This window comes from Sorex fumeus, unplaced genomic scaffold, assembly GCF_029834395.1.
Source record: "Sorex fumeus unplaced genomic scaffold, SorFum_2.1 ptg000009l, whole genome shotgun sequence".
Taxonomy (NCBI): Eukaryota; Metazoa; Chordata; class Mammalia; order Eulipotyphla; family Soricidae; genus Sorex; species Sorex fumeus.
Window position 1 is genome coordinate 12,370,908 of NW_026606066.1, and position 18,763 is coordinate 12,389,670.

The following is an 18,763-nucleotide window of genomic DNA, read 5'->3' on the forward strand; positions in this document are numbered from 1 at the left end:
CAACAGTTGGGGACCAATTACTGTAAAGCCCTTAAGAGTTTCTGCCTCTCAAGTACTATATAGAGGAAATGAAAGAAATTTAAGGCAAATACTACCTTCATCTTCATTGATGATCACACCAGCTAATATGCACTTGTCAACACATTCTTCTTTGATCTGGCCATCTGCAGATAAGTGACATTCGATACAGCTCCTGGAACATATTCAACAGTGTATATCAGTTCACCTTTGTGGAAAACAGATTTGTAGCTGTGATATTGCATTACTGCTGTCTTTGTGGTATGTGCTGTAGGAATAACTCATAAAAGATATTGCCATTTGTTACTTAGAGTTATCTCTAAGCACAGAAATGGGAACAGCTTAGAGCTTTGCTGGGTGTGACCTCTAAACCAAAAAAGAGAGAAATTTTGCTATTTTATTTAGTTTTATTTAGTTTTCCTACAACGGGTGGTTCTTACTAAAATTTTATTAGACACTAGGCACATTTTGAATTTTTTTTCTGCATCACACCTAGAGTGCTCAGAGTGTACTCCTAGCTCTGTCCTCAGGGATCTCTGCTGGTGGTGCCAGATTGGAAAGAAACCATATGTGGTTTTGAAGATTGAACTGGACTTAGCTGCAATCAAGTCAGGAAACTTAATCCCTGTACCATTTCTCTAGTCCCAAGATTTGACTTTTTTAAAAATAGAAACTGGGGCTGCAGTGATAGTACAGTGGGTAGAGCATTTACCTTGCACATGGCTAACTTGGGTTTCATTTCCCTGTATCCCACCAGGAGTAATTTGGTATACTGGTACACCACCAGGAGTAATTTCTGAGTACAGAGCCAGGAATAACCCCTGAGCATCTCTGGGTGTGATACAAAAAACAAACAAACAAAAACCAGAATTTTTTGGTTTTAAGAGCTCAAATGACTCTTAAACACTAATTTTTCTGTAACTCTTTTGAATAAGTCCAAACCTTGATAGTGTTTTCAAAAGTTGAGCATTATGTAAAGCTTAGAATTTCATTAATGCATAGAATAAAAGATTTCTACTTTGAAAAGTATATTTCTAAGAATATAGCCAAGAACCAAGCAGATCTAATGATGCAGAAAAATAAAATTTAGACCATGTATTAATTGTTGTGTTACAAATCACTTTACAAATATTGTGTTTTGATGACTCAAAACAGCAAAACTTTTCAACAGGTGTACCCATCCAATCACTTGGCCTCTCTTCTTCCCCCGGCCATGGAAATGTACAAACTTTTTAAATCCTTGAACCATTCCCCTGTCCCCTCCCCAAATCCTTATCTCCTCAAAATGCAGCTAAAACTGTCCTTATTTGGCAGAGCTTCCCAAATACTTTAACCAGTGGCTCTCTTGCAAGAAAAGCCTCGAAATTCCTCTGCAAGAAAGACTCAGAAACTGAATCTGTGTGAAAGTGTGTACAGAGGCCTTATCTGCAAGTTGCTTTTGTGTTGCAAACGTACTGCAATTGGATGACATATTTAGTGCCTTCACTGGAGATTGAGGAAAACCTGATTTTTCTGTGCTTCTCATTGGTGACTGCTCAAACTGGTTTGGTAAGCCTATCACCAGCCATATAGTTTATTAGCACTCTCTGTAACTCCTCTTACAAATATATCATAGTAATTACTTTTTTGTTTGTTTGGGGACCACACACAGCAATTCATGGGTCTGGCTCCCCATATGCTTGCGGGACCAGGCAGTGCAAGGGATTGAACCTTTTTCCAGCAGGCAAAGAATGTGCAGTAACTCATTGATTTTCAATAACCAATCCAAGGATCTGATGCTTGTCTGCAGGTTTAAAAAGGTTACAAACTATTGGTCTGTAATTTTGATCTACTGCCAGTCTGTGAATCAGTATGCAGGACAGGAGAAGTATAAAAGATTCAAGATTACCGCTCAGCTCTTTGAGCTATCTCCTTGGATCTCTTATTCTAATTACTTTTTTAGAGTCTGTCTATCCTACTAGATTTTCAGCACCTTGTTACCACAACAGGAATATAATGGTTTCTGTCATTACGGCATACCCATGGTTTAACATTATTCCTGGTGGACAGAAGAACTATAACCTATTTAATAAAGAATGCATAAAGGAAGAATGACTCATCTCAAAACAAATATAAATGCCAAGGGGTTTACCCTACCTAACTCTCCAAATAGAAACTACTTTGCTTGTTTATGTTCCTCACTTAAAGATCAGATTTAAGATTAGATGATGTTTACATAAAAGAATAGAAAAATGAACAGAGTAAATGTCTTGAAAGGAAATTTTACACTCTTTTATTCAGTACATCTGCCATTGCCCCATATTTCCTGGCATATAGTTAAGCACAGGGAAAGGAAAAAAATTAATACCTGATTGGACATGATCACTGGGTGAATTTTTTTTAACATGCCTTACCTCAGAAAAGCAAATGTCATCATTTTGGGGAATTTATGAAAGTATGAACTGAACGTTTTTGTATAATTAGACACTGCAGTGTTATAACTGGCAGTTTAGTGTCTTGCTTCACTTGACCTACAGTCTGGCCCCAATATCATTAGGATGTTATCTGCCAACCAAATATAGAAATAATTCAACTCAGAGAAAATGCATTTGTATGCATTTTCTTTGATGCTATATAAAAAACAGTAACCATGATGTAGAATGACAACCAAAGAAAGGTGCCCAAAAGCATGAATGACAAAGGAATGAAAGCCAGGTTCATCTATCTGTTACTTTGCCTCCAAGAAGCTATAGATAGGAAAGAATTAGTAAGGTCATTCTGTTAACTTCTTGGTAAGAAAGAAGTTTGTTTGTCCTCCTGAAAAGATTGAATGTGGATATCTACCTCCAGGGTATTTCTTATGTGGGCTGCTGTTGTCCCTGAGAGTTGTTTGATGTTATCGGTGTGGGTTTCCTCATGGTGGTGCTGGGTAATCAGAACTGAGAAAGCCTCCCCTCCACACATCCTCCCCACCCCAGACTGACATTCCAGGATGAGGATATTAGGATATTAGGGATCTGTGGGTTTGACTGGATGCTTAGAAAACAAACCAGCAAAAATGATCAGAGATCTAAGCTTAGGAAAGTTCACATTTGATAATTAGGAAGCCTTAGGACAGACAGGACTGAAGCAAGTAGAAGCATTACCGTTTAGAGTTACAGGGCTCGCCACAGGTGGGGCATCGCTCGCAGGTCAGTCCGGAGGCACCAGGGTTGGTGCAAACACACTTGCCACAGACGCAGTCACCTCGCCCACTGCACAACAGCCCATCTTCAGCGAGGCAGGCATCTGTACTGGTGGTGCAGTTGCAGTACTCGCCCATCCAACCGCTCCTGCACACACATTCACCACAGTCACAATCGCCATTGTCTGTAAAATAAAATGTACTATTTTAAGGTCAATGCCACTTTCAGATTTGGGGAGCTATTTTTCCTTTTTTGTGTTTAAATGCTGACAAAAATCTTGAAGATGAACCAGAGAAATAGTACAGCATGTATGGGGCTAGCTCTGCCTGCAAATAGCTAACCTGGATTCAATCCCTGACACCCCATCTGGTACCCTGAACACTTCCAGGAGTGACTCCTGAGCACAGAGCCAGGAGTAATCCTGGCCCAAGAACAGAGCCAGCGCATAGCCAGGTATCGCCCACAAACAACAAAAAGTCTAAAAATAAATAAGAGATAAGAATGAGTGTTACAAAATTTGTAAGTCTACTATTGTACCTCATGGTGTCTCACTAACAAAAAAAGGAAAACGAATGAGTGTTATGGTGGGGAGGAAGAATGAATGTAGCTGGATTTTATAAAATGTATTTTGCTAACTGTGCATATTTATCTGGTCTCTTTATTGATACCCAACTTGATTACCTAGTGTATAAAACACAACTCACAGTCAGATGAAATAAGATTGTCTTGAAGCCCATAGTAGTTATGTGGTGTGTGTATAATATTATAAATATGCATTTATATAAACATATACAAGTACATGCATAAAAATATATTTGGTATTTTGAAATTAATTAAGGTGCCATTGAGATGCACAACAGACTTGAGTAATGGATATCCTACTACTCAAGTAATGAAGTGATGGCAAAAACCATGAAATGAAATAAAGCCAATTTCCACTGGTTGTGGTCAGGTGAATCTACTAGTTTCGTATTCACCAATAAGATGCCCTACATTCAGTGCTCAAAAATTAATAAATGTTAATCAAGCATTATATCATGTACCAATAACTGTATTAGGCACATGGATACAAAATTAGAGAAGAGAAATTGGTTGTGCTTGTAGTCAATTGTAGGAGATGAATAACCACTTCTACTGAGAAACACAATCACGGTCACAGTCCATGGTCCTCCCGTTGTTCATCGATTTGCCCGAGCGGGCCCAGTAACGTCTCCATCATGAGACTTGTTGTTACTGTGTTTGGCATATCGAATATGTCATGGGTAGCTTTCCAGGCTCTTCCATGCGGCCGAGATACTCTCGGTAGCTTGCCAGGCTCTCCGAGAGGGGCGGAGGAATCGAACTTGGGTCGGCTATGTTGGCCGCTTATAAGGCAAACATCCTACCGCTGTGCTATCACTCCAGCCCGAGAAACACAATAGTATGTGACAAATACTGTGCACACAGAGAGAAAGTTTTCACCTTAGAGTAGAGATTTGGGGAAGTTTCCAGGGGAAGTGATACTTGATCTGAATTTGGAAGATAAAGATAGTGAATAGCAGAAAATGGTTACATGCAATTTAAGCAGAGGAAGAAAAAGCATAAGCAAATAATACAAGTGACTATTTGAGATGTGGGTATTTTCACAGTATTTTCATATGAATAGAGCCAAAGGTGCACTAAATGAAGCATGATAGGTAGAGGGGTGGGAAATGTCAACAAAATCTTTAAGTAGGAACTGGTTTTTGTTCATTTGTTTCTGAGCCATATTTGGCTATGCTCAGGGGTTACTCCTGGCTCTGAACTCGGAATCACTCCTGGCAGTATTCAGGGGGACCATATGGGATACAAACACCTTACCCATTGTACTATCTCTCTGACCCTAGAAGCATAGAAACTTTACAGTAGGAACTTTTATTATTAAATTTTGGAATTTTAGAGGGTAGAGACATGAATAATACACTGGCATTGGTGGAGAAGGTTAAACTAAAATCAGGAGTACCATTCAGCATGTTGGTGCAGCTGAGAGGCAGGAAGATAGGGGATCCTGAAGAGCACCCACCAGGGAATGAAGAGGAAAGTGTACAGTTCAGTGGATGTAATGCTCTGAGGGCAGGTGCCAGTATTCCAGAGTGAAGGGGCGGGGAGAGAGACAGGATCGGAAAACTACTCAGTGACCATTCTGAGTTGCTAGAGGCACTGACTGAGAATAGAAGGTACCTGATGCTCATGGCCTAGTCTCCATAGCCTGCCATGTAATAATGCTTAACCATGATAACTATGCTTAATTATGGAGTGAATCTATTGTTCTGAAGAAGAGGATAAAAATCAGTTATGGGTGGAGGTGATGAGTTCATCTTTGGCTCTGAGTTTAAGGTTTCTGTGTAATTTTCTAGTAAGTGAATTGTGTGCATAACTGTATAAACATATATGACTTATAAATGAGTATAGGTATATATACCTGACATATATGCAATAATCTACATGTGTATAGTTGTATTTCTATATATATAGATATGCCTGGGTTTGGAGTCCATGGGGAGTAGCTGGTAGTGAAGGACCACTGTGGATCAGGTAGTTTAGGAAAGAGGGTAGTTTGAGAAAAGGCCTAGAGAACATCAATATTTAAAATCCATTCAGAGAGAGGACCCTTAAAAAAGAGCATGAGAGGTAGGAATAGAAGGAGGGATGTCACAGAGGCCTAGAACAGTAAGCTTGAATGAAGAAAAATGCAGACAGGGGCTAAAGTGATAGCACAGCGGGTAGGGCGTTTGCCTGAATGGGGCCATCCTGGGTTCGAATCCCAGCATCCCATATGGTCCCCCAAGCACCACCAGGAGTAATTCCTGAGTTCAGAGCCAGGAGTAACCCCTCTGCTTGCCGAGTGTGACCCAAAAAAGAAAAAAAAACCAACCAAACAAACAAACAAAAAAGTACAGACAGGTATCTCATCAAATCCTGCTGTTACAGTCACACAATAGGTATATTAAGTAGTATAAAATGATAGTATTTAAGATTATGTGTTTGTGTGCTTTTTCCATAGTATTTTGTGTGTCTACCATGCCCAAGATACTAAAATAAGCACAAATATTTTCAATATTGAAAACAACTTATTGGGAAACTTTTGCAGATCATACATTTTTTCAGAAAAAAATAACTGTGCAACAGGCTTTATGCACAAATTTTGCTCTTCCAGCAAGTTCCTAAAGGTGATTATGAATGGTATTGGTGCAGTGTTTGCATGCAAAGATCTAGGTTTCAATCCTGACTCTGGTATATCCTAATTGATGACCCTGAGGGAAATCTCTTAACCTTTCTCAGTCTCAGTATCCTCACTCTTAAGGAGGGATTTTTAATAGTATCTCAAGATCATGTATTCTACTCTTTGGAATGACTCAGGATTGTCATATGTAAGTACAAGTTATTGTTTTTATTCCTGAACAATTGCCATGAGAGAATTTGAAAGTAAAATTTATTCATCAATGTTAAAACTCCTGTAATTGTATGGAAAAACCTAACAGATGTAAAAGAAGCCTCAAGAGAGTCCATTGTAAGAAACAATGTCAAGTTCACTGTAAAAAAAGATTCTTGGTTCTCTCTTTCTCTCCAAAACTTTGTGGTCATAGCAGTGTTGCAGTGACTCTTTCGTCTTCAAAACCTGGCCTTATTAGATAGGAAGTGGACTAGTCCTTTACTTAATGCCCTGCTTGGTATTAAAACAGCACACAGAAGATTACAAAAACACAATTGCACCCATGCAAATAAAAGGATCCATTCATTTATGATAAAGATAAACACTAAAATGTATGTTACATTAGAATGGAACGCAACTACAATTTACAATTTTCTTGATTCATAATTAATTCACAGCTAGAAAGAGGTAATGTGGGCCAAATCATTGATGTAAATTTTATATGTAAGTGTTCCTCTAATTTACTATCTCTTTTTAATTCTTCCTTAGAAAAAGGGGGCATATTTCATGCTGAGAGATTTTTATAAAAATTGTAATTCAAAAAATTAATTTAAGTTATACGTGTTATTATCAAATGAAATATGGATTTTCAGAAGCTTTGAGAGTCCCCAAGTATATCATTGTATGGAAGAATTGGTCACTGTCACTGTCACTGTCCTCCCGTTGTTCATCGATTTGCTCAAGCGGGCCCAGTAAAATTGTGAGACTTGTTGTTACTGTGTTTGGCATATCGAAAACGTCATGGGGAGCTTTCCAGGCTTTGCCATGCAGGCGAGATACTCTCGACAGCTTTCTGGGCTCTCTGAGAGGGACGGAGGAATCGAAGGCAGAGGAATCAAACTCAGGTCGGCCAGGTCGGCCGCGTTCAAGACAAATGCCCTAACTGCTGTGCTATCGCTCCAAAAAACCCTTTCAAAAATATTCAGAAATTAGAATTTCTCTTTTCTGTGGATCTTTCAGAAGCATCAAATTGCTTACAAATATTGCTAATTAATGTCTTCAAGTGTTCAATTGTCTAAGGCCTGTTTATATAACAGTAACTAAAATCTTCATGTCTTCATGTAGAGACAAGATAACTAAAGACTAAGAAAGAAATCAGATTCTACAGAGGGGTAGATCATTCTGTAATGCCATTTACTGATAACTGAAAGTACATAATGGCAGAAAGATGTTTATTTTTTCTACTAAACCGTCTACCTGTTAAGAGTCATCAGTCTCTTGGAATGAAAATGTAAAAGATTAATGCAATTTGAGTAAGAAAAATAATCAATGGAGTCCTATGAATTTGAGTGTTTACAGATGGATCAAAGGGAGCCTATTTGTATGAATCAAAGAAGACATTGTGATAATAGAGCTGCAGAGAATTAATGTGCTGCAGAGTCTATTAATTGACAGAAGTAAAATTGTGGCATATTCCCGTTTCTGTCATCAATAATAGCAAGAGTGTAGATCACACTTCACTGTAGCACTGTCCTCCTGTTGTTCATCAATTTGCTTGAGTGGGCCCAGTAACATCTCCATTGTGAGACTTGTTGTTACTGTGTTTAGCATATGAATATGTCACGGGGAGCTTGCCAGACTTTGCCGTGTGGGCGAAATACTCTTGGTAGCTTGCCAGGCTGTCCAAGAGAGGCAGAGAAATCGGACCCGAGTCGGCCAGGCCTATTGCTTGCAAGGCAACCACCCTACCACTGTACTATTGCTCCAGCCCATAGATCACAAGATCATGCAAAATAGTAATCTAGGCACAGAAGGTTCTCATTAACTATGCTCACTATTATTAAACTTGTTTAAAAGGAGAACGTTACTATCAATAAAGTAACAGTATTATTATCTTGGTGATATTACTTAAAAAGTAGCTTTTTGTATGCTTTTGTTTTGGGGTACACTTTTAGTGTTCAGTATTTCTTTCTGGCTCTATTCCCAGAGGTCTTCCCTGACGAAAAAGTTCATTCCTGCTAGCTTATGAGAATGACTTAAGTTCTTTAATTATCCCAAAGTAGGAAGGAAAAATAACATTGGTAAAGATTTCTGAGTCCAAGAAATTGTATTTTCTAGCTAGAATTACCTTAGCAGACATTGTATCTAATTGAAAGAGAGATACTATCATCAGATCTTCCAAACTACGTGTAGAAGTCATGAACTCTTTTCTGAGTTTATTCCTCCTTGTATGCATCATATAATATAAACAAAGGACCATACATAAAATGAAAGGATTATGTTGCTGAACATAGTTTGGCAAGTTACACTGTCAGATCTGTTTAAGATCTAAATGATAAAGAATAAATAGTGTTATAATTACTGTTATATAGTATTAGATTATACTTATAATTGTCTGAAAGGTGATTTCCAATGTTTTGAGCATACATATTATAAAATGAATTCTATTAAAAATACGTTCTTGCATTCTGCAGAATATATTCTTTCTAAGACATGGTGGTAGCCTCTGACTCCAAATCGTGCACTGTCTGTGTCTCAAGAAAGAGGACTAGTGTGGATTTGGAAACACAGCCATTAAATCATGAAGTATATCTTTGAAAGAGGCAAGGGTGAAAAATCTGTCTCAATAGGGACAGATCCTAAATATTTTGGTCTCTGAGGGTGGTGTTGAGACTTAAATATGAAGCCTCAGCAGAAGTTATTGATATTAATGGCATCACCAAAGAAATTAATCACAGGTACTCATGTAAGAGTGCTCGTCTAAGAGTACTCATCTAACAGTTTTTAAAGAGCTTAAGAGTTTTTAAGACATTTTTTCTCATGTCTTTTATATTTTCTTTCTTGAAACCAGTATCTATTACATGTCTTTGACACTGTTTTGATAACAAAGTTTACTTAATTTTCACTAAAGAAATCACTCTCATACTGTGAAAAATGGAGACATAGGGACTTAAATTCAGCAGTTAGTTGATATTTCAATTGTAATTTCAAGGACACATTTGTATCATCTTAGTAGATTAACACATTCGTAATTCTTGTTTGGGTGGCTTATGCTTGGATATGTGAATTGTCTTACAGTGATCAAATTGTATGCAAATTTGTGAGTAAATGTTTTTATATCTACAAAGTATATTAAAACACAAATATTTCTGTTAGTTGGACTAATATTAATTATTAGTTGGACTTCTTCAATATCAAAAAGCTTTCAGCTCTGATTTTCAATTTTTACCTTCTATATAGCTTTCTTTATTCATCTTTATTTTGCCCAGAGCCCTACCAGCATTTATCACAAAATAGGTGCGATTGTAAGTAATAAAAGCAAATCATAAATTTTTAAAACCATGAGTAATTTTTGTGGCATGAATGAGGACCCTGAAAAGTCCACTTACTATTTTGTGTCTCTTCACCTGGCAGTATGTGCCTTTAGTGGCCTCACATTTTCTTTCAGAGTAACAGACATTTAAAAGTTGAGGCAGGCACCTAATCCATTGGCCTAATCCAGAAGTCTGGAAGGTAACAGAGCTCAGGTTATATGCACTTTTGTGGTGTTTGGGTAATAAACAAAGAGAAAGTCTTTCCATCTTTTACCTACTTCTAAGGAAATAATAAAGATGTTCAGGTTGACATATTTCTCATCCCAGGTGAAAATAAGAGCAAAACAAAATATAAGAGAACATCAGTCACTTCTGGTCTCAAGATTAGCCCACTAAGCAGTTCAGCAAGTATTGATTAAGCTGCCTGCTACAAGGAGCACTGGATGCAAAGCCCCTTCCTGATATTGGAGTCCCTGCAGTGTCAGGTGGAAATGAGACATAGCCTACCTCCGCAGAGCAGCCCTTTGTGTCTCACGCAGGAGAAATTGTCACACTGGCAGTGAGACCCATAAATGTTTCCATAGGGAGACAAGTGACAGATGCACTGTCCACAGTAGCAATCGCCTCTTCCGTTGCATGAGAGGTGTTCTGGGGACTCTTTGCAGGAATCTGTGCTCAGCATGTCCTCCCCACACTCGCAGTGAGGGCCCATGTGGCCGGGGTTGCACACACACACCCCACACTGGAAGGAGCCGTTGCCATTATGGCATTTGGAGCTGTTCATTTCCACTTCTTTCTGACAGTTGCAGTTGCATTCTGGACTGACAAGAATTTCTAGGGTGTCCCCCAGCCCCACAGGCTTTATGACAATGTGCCTGTTTCTTCTCTCACAGTTGGGGATGCTCACAGTCACGTTGAATGAGGCCTGCAAAAGAAAATACTAATTATCTGCTTCTCTCCACCAAAATGCATGGGAGGAAGCAAAAAGCTGCATGGGGATCAGCTTTGTCAAAAGCACTTATTAGGAAGTCTTTGAAAATAGCTTTTGAAATTCTTGAAAGGAAAAGTACAGTTTCAGAGTATTCAGGTAGCTTCTGATTTATTCCAATGTGTTTTTAGACCATTTGTTGGCTGTCTACTTACTGTGTCCCCCACCTTCATGTGGGAGCACTTCTTTTGGTGTGGGAAGACAGTTCCATTGTTGCAGATAGCCATGAATGACAGGTTGAGTCCTTCCGTATCTCCCAATACTTCCAATTCCACCTCGGATCGTATTTCCTTTTAGGTGAGATATATGGAGTTAAATGAAATCAAAGAATAGAGTCAGAAGATTAATCTTGCTAATTAAACTGAAACATACTCATTCAGCTACAAATGAATAAAATTAGGTCTATAAAAATTCACTATCAATTAATAAGGTTGCCAACTACTAAACTAACTCCTAGACCTCTCTACCTGAGTATCTGCTAGAGAAATATGGCTTGGTTTCTGTGCAGGATTGAAGGCCCACTTGAGGTACATGATCATGAATTGGCATTACACTGCACAGCATGAGTGTGTATCTTTCCCAGTCAGGTATGGAGAGTGAGAGGATAGTTTGATTTAACCAGGACACTGGCCAAGTAAGCTCAGTTCTGAGGGCAAGGCAGTTGAGGGCACATATGAGGGATGACATATGATAATATCTTATCCAGAATGATTGGTGATGAAATTTAAATGGGGGGGACAGGAAAGAGAAGATATCAAGAGGTTAGGTATCTGTAAAGAGAAAGTAGGGTTCAGGGCTGGAGCGATAGCACAGGGGGTAGGGTGTTGTTTGCCTTGCACACGGTTGACCCGGGTTCGATTCCCAGCATCCCATATGGTACCCTGAGCACTGCCAGGAGTAATTCCTGAGAGCATGAGCCAGGAGTAACCCGTGTGCATTGCCGGGTGTGATCCCAAAAAAGCAAAATAAATGAAAAATCTAATTGAAAAAAAAAGAGAAAGTAGGGTCTGTTAATTAGAGGTTCTGATGCTTTGGAAATGTTAGGGGAACTAGCAGGAGTAGGATTACAAGATATAAAATGAAGAGCAGAAAATGGGTTCTATCATAACATGAGACTGACATCCAAGGATATTAGATACAAGGCCCAGGAATATTGCTCCATAGTTGAAAGCCTGACTCATGAGTGGGGTGGGGGGGGGGGATTGGGGGTAAGGCAAAGCAACTAGACTAGAGAAGATATTATTAAGAAAATGATGGTTGGAGGGATCAGTTGGGATGGCACATATGTACTGAAAGTAGGTAAAGGACCAAACATGATAACATCTCAGTATTTGTATTGCAAACCATAACGCCCAAAAGTAGAGAGAGAGTATGGGGAATATTGTCTGCTATGGAGGCAGTGGGAAAGGAGGGGTATACTGGGATATTGGTGGTGGGGAATGTGCGCTGGTGGAGGGATGGGTGTTTGATCATTGTGTGATTGTATCTCAAACATGAAATCTTTTAATTATATCTCATGGTGATACAATAAAATAAAAAAATTTAAAAAGAAGATAATATCTAAGATAAGTAATAGAATTTAAACACCAAAATATGGGTTTATTTACCTGGAAGATATGTCAATGCTTGTCTAAGAACTTTATACAAATAAAACCCATTTAATTCTTTAAAAAAGGAAGAAGTAGAAAATGGGTTATATACATTTGGGATTAGCTTGTTGACAGCTGACTAGGTTTTAGTTATGACATGGGAGTGAAGGTACAATAAGCTAATATTGTTTGTATTGGGGGACACAGAATTATTTTAGTAATAGATTTGAAGAAACTGAGAAGAGTCTGAGGCAAATGATAAATTTATATATACTATTATAATGTTCATACATATATACAGGCTGGAGTGATAGCTCAGCGGGTAGGTCATTTTCCTTGTACATGGCCAACCCGGGTTTGATTCCTCCATCCCTTTCGGAGGGCCTCGCAATCTACCAAAAGTATTCTACCCAAACGCAGAGCCTGGCAAGTTCCCTGTGGCATATTCGATATGCCAAAAACAATAACAACAATCTCACAATGGAGATGTTACTGGTGCCTGCTCAAGCAAATCGATGAACAATGGGAGGACAGTGCTATACATATATACACATATTAGATAATTATACTAAAATATGTATGTATAAGTGCTTATATGTATGTGCATTTACTGAAATCGTAAAGAATTAAGATAGGAATAGTGCTGGGGAAAATGGCACTATGAGTTAGAAGCTAAAGGAAAAAAATGAGGACCATGACTGGCATTTCTGTAGATAACAACAATTAGGAGCAGAGGGCAACATAACCACCAGAAATGAAGGAAATCCCAGCATGTATTTAATTGGATATCTTACTGCAAATTTCATCTGGAATATTTTAATGTGATCTTCAAAATAAAGGACATAATATATTTATTTATATAATTTATTATATTTAAAGTAATCAGATTACATTTATTCAAATTATTGAACATCCTCTATGAGCCAAGCAAAATTTGCTTCCCTTTTTGAACTTAGTGGAAGAGTTCACCCTCTTACTATTGCAGATATGTCAGTTACTTTATGTGGTATGAGATGGAAAGAAATTAATGGATAGAAGATCAATACATATCTTGGATATTAAAGGGCTTTTTTAAAAGGAGAGGCCTACGTCCAAGCTATACTCAGGAGGTCTTAGACTCCCTCCAGGGAACAAAGTTATTGGTCCAATGGAGGAAGCTTGGAGGTTACCTGAGCCATGCTGCTGTTGCTCAAGGGCCTCAGGGACTGTGCCCGGCAATTCTAAGTGACCATGTGGTGCCAGGTATAGAACCAGTGTTGGATGCATGCAAAGCAAGAGCCTTAACCCCCATACTATTTCTCTGACCCCTCTAAAAGGTACACTTTCAATGCCAGTCTGCAACTGAAGTGCAGTCACTAATTATAAACACAAACGATCTACCTCTGTTCCACTAGAAGCCTATCAAAGGCTGTATGTAATCAATATATATTTCCTTCTTTCTTCAGACTAGAAAGAAATTCAGTCTATGAAATTACACATTTAAAAGTCCTCTTAGAACACTAAAAAATTACAAGATAGGAAAAGAATTTGCCCTAGTGCCAAGATCTGTAGTCTACTTCACCCAGTGAGCCAGAAAGTTCCAAGAATTGCTACAGAGCAAGATTCTTCAGTAGAGTAGACACAGTTCATATTTTTTGATTGAGTAAAAAAAAAGGTATAAAGTTTAATTAAAATGTTGATTCCTTGATTTCAACTACCCTGTAAATTAGGAAAGTGATGTGGGACCATAAACCCAGCCCTAATTTCTGAAAGAGTAATCAAGGGCTTATAGAGGACCAGGTAAGACAGGGGTAGAAATAGTTTTTAACAACCTACATTTTTCTAATTTGCTTAATTCCTTTTCAGATACTAGTAGTCAACCTGTTTGAACTTATGGGGTTAAAGAAAACTGAGTGTTCTAATTCAGAGGAGAACTGCTATGTGATTTTATTTGATTCTACACATTAAAACTTTAATTACTGCATGAGCAGGAGGAAGGCTTCTATAGTGTTTTGTTGACAAGCTTTCTTGTCTGGAAGAATTTCAAGCATGAGCTAATGTGGTGATTAATTCTTGATGTGAGCTAAGAAAACTGAAGTTTGTGAGAATGAGAGCATAAAAACCCCTTCATGCTATAATTTTAATGGACACATCTGTATTTTATTCACTGAGAAAAGGTAATTCAGAGGAATTGCTTTTCTTCCTCAGGGGGAATTTTAAAACTGTGGAATGATGTCAAAATCATTTGGAAGGTTTTTTTTTTCCACCGCCAAAAATGTAGCTTTTCCTGACCTTAGTTCTCTTAATAAATCTGTGAGGAAAATCTGGACACACATTTTTGAAAAGCTTCCCAGATTATTATGAAAAATAACAATTAACCAGTATTGATTTAGTACAATCTAAGTATTGGCATATGATGTGTGGGCCCTCCCGTTGATCGTCGATTTGCTCGAGCGGGCCCAGTAACGTCTCCATTGGAGACTTTGTTGTTACTGTGTCTGGCATATCGAATACTCTTGGTAGCTTGCCGGGCTCTCCGAGAGGGGTGGAGGAATCGAACTCGGGTCGGCCATGTTGGCCGCTTGTAAGGCGAATGCCCTACCCGCTGTGATGTGTGGGGTCACTTATAATTTTGAAACATCAAACATTGAAGCATTCCCAGCAATGCATGGCCTGGCTGAGTCGGCTCTCAGTTAGGTGCTCGGGTGAGTGATGTGGTGCTGCTCAGAGACCCAGTGGTGGCTGGGAGTCATCAGGGAGACCTCAGAATGTGTGGGAACCATACCTTCCAGTCGGGAATGGAACTTGGGGCCTTCTCATGTAAGATAATAAATAAAGACAAAAACTGATGATATTCGCAAACCAAAATAAAAGTTGGCAACTCTCATCTACCATACATTGAGTTCTGAAATAAGGACAATCACACACACACACACACACACACACACACACACACACACACACAATGCAGGCTCCAGAGATAGTATAAGTGTTACATCCCTGTTACATTCCTGGCATCATTTGGTCCCTTGAGCATTGTCAATTGTAGCTCTAGAGACCCCTGAGCATTGCTGGTTATGGTCTTGAGACTTCATCCTCCCACATCACCATATCTGGGGTGTCCCAGTGAATGGAGTAATCTCCGGCATGAAAGTAATTAGTGGCACTGTATTTTTGGTACTTTGCATGGGACTGCCTACTTGGTTGGCCAAGATTCGCCTGAAGCCATCCCTGTCCATTCACACCTCCAGCCCCCAGTAAAAAAAAATACAAAGAAAAAGCAATACTATATGTGTGCAACTTATTTTGAGCCAGGGTCAAAAGACGTGTGCCTGTGCATTTGTTTATTCATATGTACAGTGTTTAAATATAAAACATAAAACCAAAGAAAAGGTTCTCTGGGTTGAAAAAAAAGTGCTCTCCAAAATGGGGTTTTGTTGATGGTTTTACTTTTAATATTTCTTTTAGGTATGGAGTAGTCATATTATGCCTATGGAGTTCTTCACTGAGCTATTACTTACTGGCAATTTAAACATTTTTTTACTCAGGTCAAGAAGACAGGAGCTTAATGATGACTCATGGAACCTTTTGGTAGAATTAAGGTTTTTGTTAGTGACCCTGTTGCTCTTGGTTATTACCAGAACAACCTTACTGTTATAACAATCTTAGCATTAAGGTTAATGATATTTTCTACCTCTGTCCTACCTTTCAAGAAGGATATCTTCAAATAAAATGAAAAAAGTTTATGTTTGGTTTGCACTGCTACAGAGAGATTTTCTGCAGGTGAGTGCATTTTTTTACTTAAAATTTTACTTCATGAGTATCAAAGAAATACAACCCCCCCAAACCAAACACACACATGCACACACAAACAAACACACACACAGAACCAAAACCAAACCCCAGAAAATTATTCAACAAGAAAAAAAAGCATACTTCATAAGCGGAAATGATCAGCTGGAGAATATTTCCAGAGTCCTTCTGAAGCAGCCCTACTGTGGCTCCAGGAATGAGTTTTGCATAATTCTGTAAATAAAAAAGAATAAGTCAATCTTTGCTCACTGTAATTGAGACACATTAAGTGTGGGGTTCAGCTTGCTGGCTACAGTGGCCTCTAATTAGCTGGCTGGGTGAAACAGGCTCTTGATAACAAATGGGCATTTTTCCTGAAACTCTAGACCTGCCTCCTGTACTTAAGTGGGAAATGAACTGGCCAGAGTTATCACTGGGAAAATCTAGCATCCATGATTGCCTTAGTAAAGGACCATTATTTATAGCATAGCAGGAGTTAAGTCTCAATAACACTTTTATATATTTTCCATTGGTAAAGCACCCTTTGTCAAAAAATATTCTGAGCATACCACCAGAAACTAACTTTACTTTGGTAACATCATTGAAATTTGGTTTGGTATACTTGGACCCTCTCATCACCATCAGGTCACTCAACATGTCATTAAATCCATATTTTTTCTTGTGTTTGTTTTACACCTCATGGCACTCAGGGCTTACTCCTGGATTGGTGCTCAAGGATCACCCCTGGGTGGACTTGGTGGACCATATGTCGTGCCAGGGATTGAACCTGGGTTAGCCATATACAAGGCAAATGCCCTACCTACTGTAATAACTCTCCAGATTTCTGAAATCCAGATTATTTAAAGAGTGCTTATCACAGGATTGGAGAGATATAAAGGGGTTGAGACATTTGCAGATCTTAGGTTATCCCCAGCAGCACATAAAGTTCCCTGAGTGTTGTGAGGGATCACTCTGGTGCACAGCTGTGTGTGCCCTCCCCCAAAGACACACACACACACACACACACACACACACACACACGTCAACCATTTGATCATTTGATGGTGAAAAAAAATCATATTTTTTAGAATTCTCGCTATTCCCCCTTTCCTAGGAATAATGAGAACTCAGGTCTTTCAGCACTCTGCTAGGATTCATTAGAATCACTAACTAGTCATCATGATTTAGTGCTTCTGTAAAATGATCTGCATTCTTCCCCTCCATTTTCTCCTGAGATGTTCTTTCCATCTGAGGAAACTCACAATATTAGTTCTTCAGCACTCCAACTATCAAGCATAGTTGGGGAATGAGGCATTGCAAAGAAAGGAATATTCCAGACAGTTGAAAATTGCCCTGAAGTTTTATATTTTACAATACTATTTTCAAACATTTTCTAAAAGTGTATGGTTTCTGTCATTGTCTTCTTAAGCAAAGACTCAGGCATACGTTGACTTTTTCTTGCAGAAGTTGTCAAATATCAGTATTAACTATGTTCTACACTCATTTAAGACTTTCCAAATCAACCCATGCCAAGCAGGTTCTAAAATATTACACTTTTGTGTGATTCTAAACTTTAGTATCACAAAATGAGAGGGTCCAATGAAAAAATGGGTTTTTTTGTTTATTTATTTATTTTGATTTTGGGTTCACATCGGGCATTGCACAGGGGTTACTACCAGCTCATGCACTCAGGAATTACTCCTGGCAGTGCTCGGGGGACCATAAGGGATACTGGGAATCGAACCCGGGTCAGCCACGTGCAAGGCAGATGCCCTACCCACTGAACTGTAGCTCCAGCCCTGATACTAAAATTTATAACAAGAAATATATATCTTTGTATTTCTGATATTAAGTTCCTAATGCTTTTGGGATTTCCTTAGTAATGTGAGAAACACATTTGACTCCTGTTAGATTAATGAGATGAATTTTGAAAACCACTTGAGTGAGGACTAACTTTTAGTACATGTATACATTGTGAGGGTTGGAACTTTCAAATCCACTGTCCTTCCTTCTCCCCATAAGACCCCCCTTCTCCCCTACCACCCCCGGGCCCCATCCTCCTCCTCTATCTTTAGAGGAGAGTGAACCTGCAGGTTGAATCAATTGCCAGTGACTTAAGCAATAATAGATGTAATAAAGCCTTCACATAAGCTGAAGAAGAGTTTATGAGTTGGTGAATACATTGGGATTAGGGGAGAATGGCACACTTTTTGGGGCATGGAAGCTCTGCACCCTTTCCCTCTATCTTGGGTTTACTTTGGCTATTTCCCACTTAAATCTTTTTAAGGGACTGGTGAGATTTTACAGGAGTTAAGATACTTGCTTGCAAGAAGCTACCTCTGTTTGATTCCAACACCACATCTGGCTTTTCTTGTACTGCCAAAAGTGTTCCCTGAGCTCAGAGGTAGGATTAAATTGAGCACAGCTGGGTGTGTCCCAAACCAAACCAAAACATTTTTATAACTAACTGGTGAGCTAGTAGGTGAATATTTCTTAGTTCTGTGAGCCACTACAATCTGTTCATCAAA

The 18,763-nt window shown here is 38.8% G+C and overlaps 1 protein-coding gene across 2 annotated transcripts in view; it reads right to left on the reverse strand.

Moving 5' to 3' along the window:
- The window catches only part of ITGB6 (integrin subunit beta 6), a 158,908-nt gene that overhangs the window by 35,164 nt on the left and 104,981 nt on the right, over positions 1-18,763 (reverse strand). For both annotated transcript variants that reach the window (XM_056110406.1, XM_056110407.1), the window contains 5 exons: positions 16,380-16,469; positions 11,031-11,165; positions 10,395-10,812; positions 3,144-3,366; positions 96-193 (listed from right to left, as the gene is read on the reverse strand). In XM_056110406.1, the coding sequence (XP_055966381.1) occupies positions 96-193; positions 3,144-3,366; positions 10,395-10,812; positions 11,031-11,165; positions 16,380-16,469 (964 nt within the window). The remainder of the gene's footprint in view (positions 1-95; positions 194-3,143; positions 3,367-10,394; positions 10,813-11,030; positions 11,166-16,379; positions 16,470-18,763) is intronic.